Source organism: Elephas maximus, chromosome 3, assembly GCF_024166365.1.
Source record: "Elephas maximus indicus isolate mEleMax1 chromosome 3, mEleMax1 primary haplotype, whole genome shotgun sequence".
Classification (NCBI taxonomy): Eukaryota; Metazoa; Chordata; class Mammalia; order Proboscidea; family Elephantidae; genus Elephas; species Elephas maximus.
The window spans coordinates 26899093-26909595 of NC_064821.1; the positions used below are offsets into that span (position 1 = coordinate 26899093).

Below are 10503 nucleotides of genomic sequence, written 5' to 3' on the forward strand. Positions count from 1 at the left end.
CTGTAGTGGTGGGACCAAGGCATCAATATTTTTTAAGCTTCCAGATGATTTCATTATGAACTCAAGGTTTCGGACCAGTGACATGCATTCTCACACACAACCTACATATGCAGCTCAGTTAGATCCAAAAGTAGTCTGGGCAATACGTATGAATTATGGTAAAGAGTGAAGATTTTAAGCACATAAAAATAGATTTGTGCATTTTACCAGGAAGCCTGGGTGACATATTAGAAGCTACAGAAGGTTCTATAGCTATAATGGGATTTGGTCATGCAGACTGACATACCCCAGAATACTAACACTGTCCGATTAAAAACATGAAAAAGGAAGCAATCTTCAGATACAAATTCTTGAGATTAAAACCGATGACAGCTACAAAAATTATGTAACGAAAGAGGTAAGATTTCTGGTTGTAGATGTTCGGTTTTGCCATCTTTTCCAACTCACACACTCAAAAAGATGGCACAAGGATTAACATTAGGTAGTTCTGCTGAGGATCCTCTGCAGGGCTCTCTTGATGTCCCTGTTCCTCAGGCTGTAGATGAAGGGGTTTAGCATGGGCGTGACTACAGTATATATCACTGAGGCCACAGCACCCTTCCTGTCAGAAGATGAGACAGCTGTACTGAGGTACACTCCAAGGCTTGTTCCATAAAATAAACAAACGACTAACAGGTGAGAGCCACAGGTGGAAAAGGCTTTATACTTCCCACCTGAAGATGAGACTCTTAGAATAGAGGAAACAATTCGAGTGTAAGAGAAAAGGATCCCTGTGACTGAAACACCACCAAAGATGGCACCAATACAATAAAGTAGTATGATATTTGTGGAGGTGTCTGAACAGGCAAGGTTAAAGAGTTGAGGAGGGTCACAGAAGAAATGAGGGATTTCCACATGTGTGCAGAAGGTAAGTTGTGACACCATTGAAACATGTAGTTGGGAGTCCAAAAGGCTGATGAAAAAGGGCACCAAAACTAGCAAGCCACAGAGGCGGGGGTTCATGATGACTGCGTAGTGCAGGGGATGACAGATGGCCATGAACCGGTCATAAGCCATTGTGGCGAGGAGCACATTGTCCAGACATCCAAAGAGATATAAAAAGGAAACCGGTGCCAGGCAGCCCTCATACATGATAGATTTGCTCTGAGTCTTGATGTTCACTAACATCTTTGGGACTGTGGTGGAAATGAAACCGATGTCAGCCAAGGACAGGTTGGAGAGGAAGAAGTACATGGGGGTGTGGAGATGGGAGTCAGAGGTGATGGCCAGGATGATGAGCAGGTTCCCAGCCACAGTGATTAGGTATATGGACAGAAACAGCCCAAAGAGGAGGGGCTGCAGTTTCAGATCCTCAGAGAGGCCCAGGAGGAGGAATTCTGAGACTCCTGTTAGATTCTGTGGCTCCACGTACCTGAGACAGCTTTTGGAAAAAGAGAGAACTGTTAAAAGGAAACAAACAAAGAAGCACCCAGTGCTGTGTTTGTATTTTGGATTCAAGAAACTCACAAGCCCACAAATTCATAACTGTTCACAATTAAGGACCCAATACCCCAGTATCTTCAGCCATATTGCTCAGTTGTAACAAACCCAAACCCTGTACTTCTTAGAACTCTTTCCTCACTATTTTCTGTGCTATTCACCAGTTTCTGTACACAATCACTCTAGCTACTCTGGGCTACAGAATGTTAGAATGGCAAGGATATTTTAAGTTAATAAATTCATAACCACAGATAAGTGGTAACAATGATGAATGGTAAGACAGTACACAATACTGGGGAAGCCAGCACAATTGACAAAATCAAGATCACGGAGGCTCCACAGACACATCTAAACTTCCTGAGGGACGAAATTACTGGGCTGAGGGATGGGGACCATAGTTTCGGGGAACACCCAGATCAATTGGCATAACATAGTTTATAAAGAAAATGTTCTACATCCTACTTTGGTGAGTAGCATCTGGGATTTTAAAAGACTGCGAGTGGCCAACTAAGATACTGTATTGGTCTCACCCCATCTGGCACAAGAGAGAATGAAGAAAACCGAAGACACAAGGAAAAGATTAGCCCAAAGGACAAATGGACCACAAGTACCACAGTCTCCGCTAGACTAAGTTCAGCACAACTAGATGGTGCCAGGCTACCACCACTGACTGCTTTGACAGGGATCACAGTAGAGGGGTCCAGACAGAGTTGGAGAAAAATGTAGAACAAAATTCTTACTCAAAAAAAAAAAAAAAAAGACCAGACTTACTGGTTTGACAGAGACTGGAAAACCACCAAGAATATGGTCCCCAGACTCCCTTTTAACTCAATACTGAAGTCACTCCTGATTTTAACCCTTCAGCCAAACATTAGACAGGCCTGTAAAACAAAACAACACTAAATGGGGACTACAAGGTCAAGAAGGGGAGAGTGTTAACATATCATTGGTGTGGCAACAAATGTCACAAAACAATATGTGTATTAATTGTTTAATGAGAAGTTAATTTGCTCTGTGGAAACCCTGGTGGTGTAGTGGTTAAGTGATACGGCTGCTAACCAAGAGGTCAGCAGTTTGACTCTACCCGGTGCTCCTTGGAAACTCTATGATGCATTTCTACTCTGTCCTACAGGGTGGCTATGAGTTGGAATCGACTCGACGGCAGTGCATTTTAATTTGCTCTGTAAACCCTCATCTAAAATACAATAAAAAAGAAATCAAAGGATGCAAAAAAAAAGACAAGTTCATAGACAGAGTAAATACCGGCTCCCTCTATGAGGAAAATATATGGAATAAGAATTATCCTTCTTTAAAGAAAAAAATAATTTCAGTTAAAGGACACTCTGAAACTTGCTCTTGAACACTGAATAGCTAAAGCAAAAGGAAAAAAATGATGAAGTAAAAGAACTGAACAGGTGATTTCAAATGCTGGCTAGAGAACACAAAGTTAAAAATTATAATGACATGTGCAAAGACCTGGAGATAGAAAACCAAAAGGGAAAAACATACTCGGTGTCTCTCAAGCTGAAAGAACTGAAGAAAAAAATGAAGCCTTGGTTTGCAATAGCGAAGCGTTCTATGGGGAAAATATTAAATGACTTAAGAAGCATCAAAAGAAGATGGAAGGAATACACAGAGTCATTATACCAAAAAGAATGGGTCAATGTTCAACAATTTCAGGAGGTAACATATGATCAGGGGCCAATGGTACTGAAGGAGGAAGTCCAAGCTGCACTGAAGGCATTGGCGAAAAGCAAAGCTCCAGGAATTGAAGGAATATCAATTGCGGTGTTTCAACAAAGGGATGCAGCACCGGACCTGCTCACTCATCTGTGCCAAGAAATTTGGAAGACAGTTACCTGGACAACCAACTGGATGAGATCCATATTTATGCCTATTCCCAAGAAAGGTGACCCAACCAAATGTGGAAACTATCAAACAATATCATTAATATCACATGCAAACAAAATTTTGCCGAAGATCATTAAAAAACAGCTGCAGCAGTATATTGACAGGGAACTGCCAGAAATTCAGGCTGGTTTCAGAAGAGGACATGGAACCAGGGATATCATTGCTGATGTCAGATGGATCCTGGCTGAAAGCAGAGAATACCAGAAGAATGTTTACCTGTGTTTTATTGACTACGCAAAGGCATTCCACTGTGTGGATTATAACAAATTATGGATAACATCGCAAGAATGGGAATTCCAGAACACTTAATTGTGCTCATGAGGAAACTCTACGTAGATCAGGAGGCAGTTGTTTGAACAGAGCAAGGGGGTACTGATAGGTTTAAAGTCAGGAAATGTGTGTGTCAGGTTTGTATCCTTTTACCATACCTACTCAATCTGTATACTGAGCAAATAATCCAAGAAGCTGGACTACATGTAGAAGAACAGGGCATCAGGATTGGAGGAAGACTCATTAACAACCTGAGGTATGCAGATGATACAACCTTGCTTGCTGAAAGTGAAGAGGACTTGAAGCACTTACTAATGAAGATCAAAGACCACAGCCTTCAGTATGGATTACACGTCAACATAAAGAAAACAAAAATCCTCACAACTGGACCAGTAAGCAACATGTCATGATAAACAGAGAAAAGGCTGAAGTTGTCAAGGGTTTCATTTTACTTGGATCCACAATCAACAGCCGTGGAAGCAGCAGTCAAGAAATCAAAACACGCATTGCATAGGGCAACACTGCTGCAAAGGACCTCTTCAAAGTGTTGAAAAGCAAAGATGTCACCTTGAGGACTAAGGTGCCCCTGACCCAAGCCATAGATGTCACCTTGAGGACTAAGGTGCCCCTGACCCAAGCCATAGGTATTTTCAATAGCATCATATACATGCAAAAGCTGGACAATGAATAAGGAAGACCGAAGAATTGATGACTTTGAATTGTGGTATCGGTGAAGAATATTGAATATACCATGGACTGCCAAAAGAACGAACAAATCTGTCTTGGAAGAAGTGCAACCAGAATGCTCCTTAGAAGCAAGGGCAGTGAGACTGCAGCTTACATACTTTGGACATGTTGTCAGGCAAGATCATTCCCTGGAGAAGGACATCATGCTTGGTAAAGTACAATGTCAGAAGAAAAGAGGAAGTCCCTCAATGAGATGGATTGACACAGAGTCGGAACTGACTCTGCGGCACCTAGCAACAACAACAAGAAGCACTCACAGTCCGAGGGTGTGCAAATGTTTAACACACTTGGCTGCTAACCAAAAGGTTGAAGTCCACACAGAGGCACCTCAGAAGAAAGTCCTAGAGATCTACTTTCAAAACCTCAGTCATTGAAAACGCCGCAGAGCACAGTTCTACTCTGACACATTGAGTGTTGCCATGAGTCACAGACTACTCCATGACAGCTGGTTGCTCTTTTTAAGAAGCAATCAGGTGTACTTTATTTTATCCAAGTACACTGTAATAAGTTCTCTTGATTTGGAATATTTATAAAACAACAATTAAAGGATAGGACCACGTTAAAACAAATAAAAAACAGTTGCCATCAAGTCGATTCCGACTCATGGCAATCGCATGTGTTACAGAATAAAACTGCTTCATAGGGTTTTCTTGGCATTAATCTTTACAGAAGCAGATCACCAGGCCTTTCTTTCATAGCACTGAAGGGTGTTTTGGAACCACCAACCTTTAGATTGGTACCTGAGCTCAAACAGTTTGCTTCACCCAGGGACCTCATTAGCTGGATTCTAAATTAAAATAAAATGTTCATAGTCAGAGTGCATGTTTATATGTCAGTTATCTTCACAGGTTTTCATCAATCGTTGGTGTTCCGACATCCATCTTATGTGGAGATACAGTTATTCAAGTATATGGGTTTCCTTTAAAAATCTTTTAAAATATATTTACTCTCGGTTGGCTTTAAGGGACATCAAATTTTGGTAATAATGGTTTGGTAAATGCACAAAGTCATACAACACTGATGATTCCAAAGGTGGAATTAATGTAAAATGCACCAGCGATTATACAATAAACAATAAGAAACACTCTGTTCCTATTTTTCACTCTATGTATTATTATTTGATCAATACTACACCATCTCAGGAAAATGTTTGCTGATCATTTGGCTTTTTTTTTTGTTTCTTTCCATTCTCTATTGATTTGATAAAATGCTGAAATATGTTTCTCATCCTGAATGTTTAGAAATCATTGTTTCCTTATCAAATAAACACTCTTATTTATAATTGAGGAAATTAGGACCAGGGCCCTTCCAAAGCCAGCTTTGAAACTCAGCCATCTTAGGCCTACTTAAGAGCTTACCAAGTCAATTCTTCCTTATCAGGGGTGGAATTCTCCTCATTGCACCTTCCTGATGATAACTCACTTATTCATTTCTCTTGGAAGGTCCAATATGATTTAATTTGGGCAAAAGTAAAGGGAAAAGGACAGAGAATAATATGAAATAACACATTGGTCATTTGTTGAAATATTAAACCTAACATTTATAGTTGTAGAAAGGAATAAAAAAATAACATTTATAGTTGTAGAAAGGAATAAAATAGTACATATAAATTGCTTATACCAGTGATTCTCAGGGCTAGTTGATCATCATAATTATCTATGGATCTTCTAAAATATAATGATGAGCTGGCAACACCCTCCAAACCAAAAACCAAACTCAGTGCCGTCGAGTTAATTCCGATTCATAGCGACCCTATAGGACGGAGTAGAACTGCCCCCTAAGGAGCACCTGGCGGATTCGAACTGCTAACCCTTTGGTTAGCAGCCGCAGCACTTAACCACTACGCCACCAGGGTTTCCGGCAACACCCTAGAATCCATTAAATCAGACTCTACATGTGAGTCCCTTGGTCATCCTGAAGTACAGCCAGGGTTGAGAAAGAGCCATTGCTTAAATTATTGCCAGGTGCTTTTTTTAGGGAGTGTTCCATCAATGTGACCTATTATACCCACTCCTGACATTAATTATATAATCATTTAATATTTGCTTCACAACTCACATTTTAGAGGTTTAAATATTACCAATAAAACTTGAGTTTTCTTGCTCTTGATGTATGATCCTATCACTCCACACGACTGTTTCTCACAAGGCAACCTGTGTGATAAATTTTGTTGATTCACACTCTGATTAAAAAACCATGTCCAAGTACTTACTAAGTGCCACACCTTTGTTAGCTGCCACATGCATCCTAGCAATGGGTATTATTCCTGCTATTTCCAAATAAGAGAGGTTGAGAGATTTACATGCACTTCAAATTTATTGTGTGAAAGATATGGGATTAAAGCCTTGCCCTCTGATTCCTGTTTCAGGGCTCTGTCTCCTCAAGCAGAGCTGAATGACTGTGTTTCTTTTCAGGTGAGCAAATGGATGGAGACTGACCCATTGATTCTTCCTCTTACAACCTGGTGAGTTGACCTGGGAATTAAGAAAATGAGCCAAATGGTTTACGGGGAATTTTATAGCATGAATCTTGTGGTTTGTAGGGTTTTCTATGAATAGTAATGCAGTTTACTGCATACTTAGGAAATCTCAACTATGGGACTATTATTCCCTATGTTGCTGTTGTTAGGTGCCTTTCAGTCAGTTCCGACCCATAGCGACCCTGTGCACAACAGAATGAAATGCCACTGCCCAGTCCTGTGCCATCCTCACAACTGCTGGTATGCTTGAGCCCATTGTTGCAGCCACTGTGTCAATCCATGTCCTTGAGGGTCTTCCTCTTTTTCGCTGACCATGTACTTTACCAAGCATGATTTGGACATGCATCAATTTTACATTTCAAACTCTGCTCCATGCATATATAATATAGAATTCTCAATTGTGGATTGTGAATAATACATTCATAATATATTATTTTCATAATATTAGTATTAATTTGTTACCCATAATGAGTTTTTTTTTTTTTTAATTTACCTAAATAGTATAATCCCACACATATTGTTTCTGGGACACACATACATCTATTTTAAACACTTTAAATGGTACGCTGTATTACTGAGTGAAGGATCATTTTATGACAATTTCTTATTAAGAACATCCTAGCGGAATTCTTCCTCCATTCACCATATTATTCATAATTGAGAATTTCTTATACATTTATTTATCATTCACAATTTATACTTTATGAATGTATTATACACAATTCACAATTGAGAATTTCTATATTATATGTGCATGGAGAAGAGTTGTTTAAAGTGTAAAATTGATGAATGTCCAAATTTACTATTAATTGTCAGCATTAGTTTACCAATACAAAGTCAGACATAACTACATGTTTTATTTCAAGGTAAGGAATCAAATATCCATGAGTTGTCCGGTAATGGTCACTCCATAATAAATCTACATGAAAGTCACCATCTGTGCAGAGAATAATAGTCCCAAAGCTCAGATTTCCTAACTATGCAGTAAAATGCATTACTATTCACAGAAAACCCTACAAACCACAAAATTCATGTTATAAAATTTTCTGTAAGCCATTTGGCTTATTTTCTTAATTCACAGATCAACTCACCAAGCTGTAAGAGGAAGAATCAATGGGTCAGTCTCCATTTGCTCATCTGACAAGAAACACAGAGACAGAGTCCTGGAATAGGAATCAAGAGGGCAAGGCCTAATCCCATATATTTTGTACACTAAATTTGGAGTACATGTAAATCTCTCAAGCTCTCTTACCTGGAAATAGGATGCCTATGGCAGCTAACCAAGGTATGGCACTTAGTAATTACTTGGACATGGCTTTTTAATCAGAATTTGAATCAATATGAGAATAGTGGGTTTATTGTTGAAATACAATCCCAGTTTTATTTGATTATATCTGAACAATAGAAGCCTAATATATCCCAGGAAATTCAAGCATAGAATGTACTGAAACCATAATATGTGCCTAGGTTCACACAGTAAGATTTACTTTCCCTTTCTCTTTCTCCATTTTTCCCTTTTAGTTTTCAGTTTTATGAAAATTTCCACAATTTTTTGAAAATAATTGAGTGTTGTACACTCTATTAAATAGATCTCATAGAAAGCCGGTGATATAGATGTATTCATGCCCTATTTTACCTTGTCTCTAGTCCTATGGGACATCCTCGGAGGGATGAAAGCACAGGCAGGAAAGCACTCAGTGTAGAAGCTTTACAGCCTACACTTTGACCCTGTGAACCAGAGAAAGGAACAAAAGCATCTATTCCATATTTAACACAGATTTGTTGTTGTCCTTGTGGTTGTAGCCTACTCTGTGCCAAGCACAGGATATTCTCTGAGGAATCGGAAATGAATGAGACTCAGTTGTTTTCTTCCAAGCATTCTTATATATTCTTGTATTAATCCATTACCATCGAGCTGATTTCGAAGCACAGCAACCCTGTAGGACAGAGTAGAATATCCCCACAGGGTTTCCAAGGAGTGGCTGGTAGATTCAAACTACCGACCTCTTGGTTAGCAGCCTAGCTTTCAACTACTGCGCCACTTGTGTAAGAATGAAAACAAATGGTCTTACAGGGATCCAGGCAAAGGAAAACCTTCAGGTCACAGGATACTTTAATTGAATGGTATGAAGCTTCATCTAATTTATAATAATAATTATAACAGGTAAAATTAATGTGTCCTGACTATATGCATCCATCATATAGCTAATCTCTAAGGCAATATCCATGATCTGTTCAATTCTTGCTGCAGTGAAGATTGTATCTCTCCATCATCTGTGGATCAACTCACATGACAACGTGAAAACTGAGAGATACTGAAAACTTGCCCTGTGGCACACAGATCATAAGGAAAGCAGATAGTATTCATAATTAAATTGTAAGTCACTCTGTTTCCTCATATTTCAAAATATTTAAAGCAGAAGTGCAGGGGACTTAACCAAATATACATCTAAGTTACACCTTTAAACTCATTTCAATGTCCTGACTAGGAATGGAACCCAAGATCCTGTCTTTATGTCTCTGAGATTGAGATGGGCTAAATTACAAGAATGAAAGGGGAAGTGGACAGCTGAGATAAAACCCAGAAGTGGCAAGAGAGAGATCTGCCCTGAATTATCACCTTCAAACTCCTGATGTGACACCATTCTGTATTCTCAACTATCTTTCTTATTATTGAGGCACAAAGAGTTAGTGCTGTCCACTTTGGACTAGCAGAAAACCCCCCACAAAAAAGCAAAGTGATCGGGGGGTCTCTCCCTGAAGGACAAGGGAAGCAAAGTGGCAGGATGGGTGGGTAGGGGAGAATATGGCCAGGTACCCAGTGTCTGCTGTCACACTGCTGGGATTCAAACCTGGCTTCAACCTTTTCTGGCCCATGACCTGGCACAAGATACAAAAAAATTTTGTGCTTCTTTTCTCTTCTGTGAAATGACAATAACATGTGTTGCTCTTTTCTGGGTGTGGTTATACAGAAAAAGGAAATTTAGGTCATATCTTGGCACAGGGAAGCCTTCAATTAATGGTCATGATACTGTGATTACTGTCATCATCCTCATCATTATTGTTATCATCATCATCTAGAAGATCATTTTGTAAGAGGGACCCATTTCCTATCCTGGTAGGGAAGTGCCTACAGGAGCTAGAACCAATACAGAAGAAATTAAAACTCGGAATGAGCTCTCTTGGACCTCTCTCAGAACCAGCAACAAAAATCAAAAGACTCTGAGCTGAAACATTTCAGAGCCTCCCCATCTGACCATCCCAAGTGTGCTGAGTGTCCTGATGAGGAGGAAACAAAGCTCCCCTGCCCCTCTGTGTCCACTGTCCCCCACAACACTCACTGGATTGTGCTGGGTCTCTGTTGCGACATGACCAAGATGTTTGGGTCCACTACTCATCCCCAGCAGTAGGCCTGAGGGCTGAGACACCTTCTTCAGGACTGTCAGAAAGAGAGTCAGGCATGGACCTCCTGAGGCAGACAACCACTCTAGAGGAGAAACCCAGCTATGGAGCTCACTAGGCTGGGCTGGGCAAAGTGAAGGCCTGCAGGGCACAGGAGGGTTACTCACAGCTATATGGCCTTGAGAGCTCAATGCCCAGAGCACACAATTAGCCAT

General features: G+C 40.0%; 1 protein-coding gene across 1 annotated transcript; it reads right to left on the reverse strand.

Annotated features, from left to right (window-relative positions):
• Positions 1 to 477: 477 nt before the first annotated feature.
• On the reverse strand, positions 478 to 10503 carry LOC126071186 (olfactory receptor 18-like). The gene is made up of 3 exons (XM_049875437.1): positions 10228 to 10503; positions 8523 to 8614; positions 478 to 1420 (listed from the first exon to the last, which is right to left on the reverse strand). The coding sequence occupies exons 1-3, from the start codon at positions 10501 to 10503 to the stop codon at positions 478 to 480; spliced, it is 1311 nt and encodes a 436-aa protein (XP_049731394.1).

Bases quoted from the DNA above. Each gene is read 5' to 3' on its own strand.
- LOC126071186 (XM_049875437.1), bottom strand. From the start codon at position 10,503: ATGGCTAATTGTGTGCTCTGGGCATTGAGCTCTCAAGGCCATATAGCT. The intron at 8,615-10,227 runs GTGAGTGTTGTG...TCTGGTTCACAG, and splicing joins CAGAGACCCAGCACAATCCA to GGTCAAAGTGTAGGCTGTAA. The intron at 1,421-8,522 runs GTAAAATAGGGC...TTTTTCCAAAAG, and splicing joins CCCATAGGACTAGAGACAAG to CTGTCTCAGGTACGTGGAGC.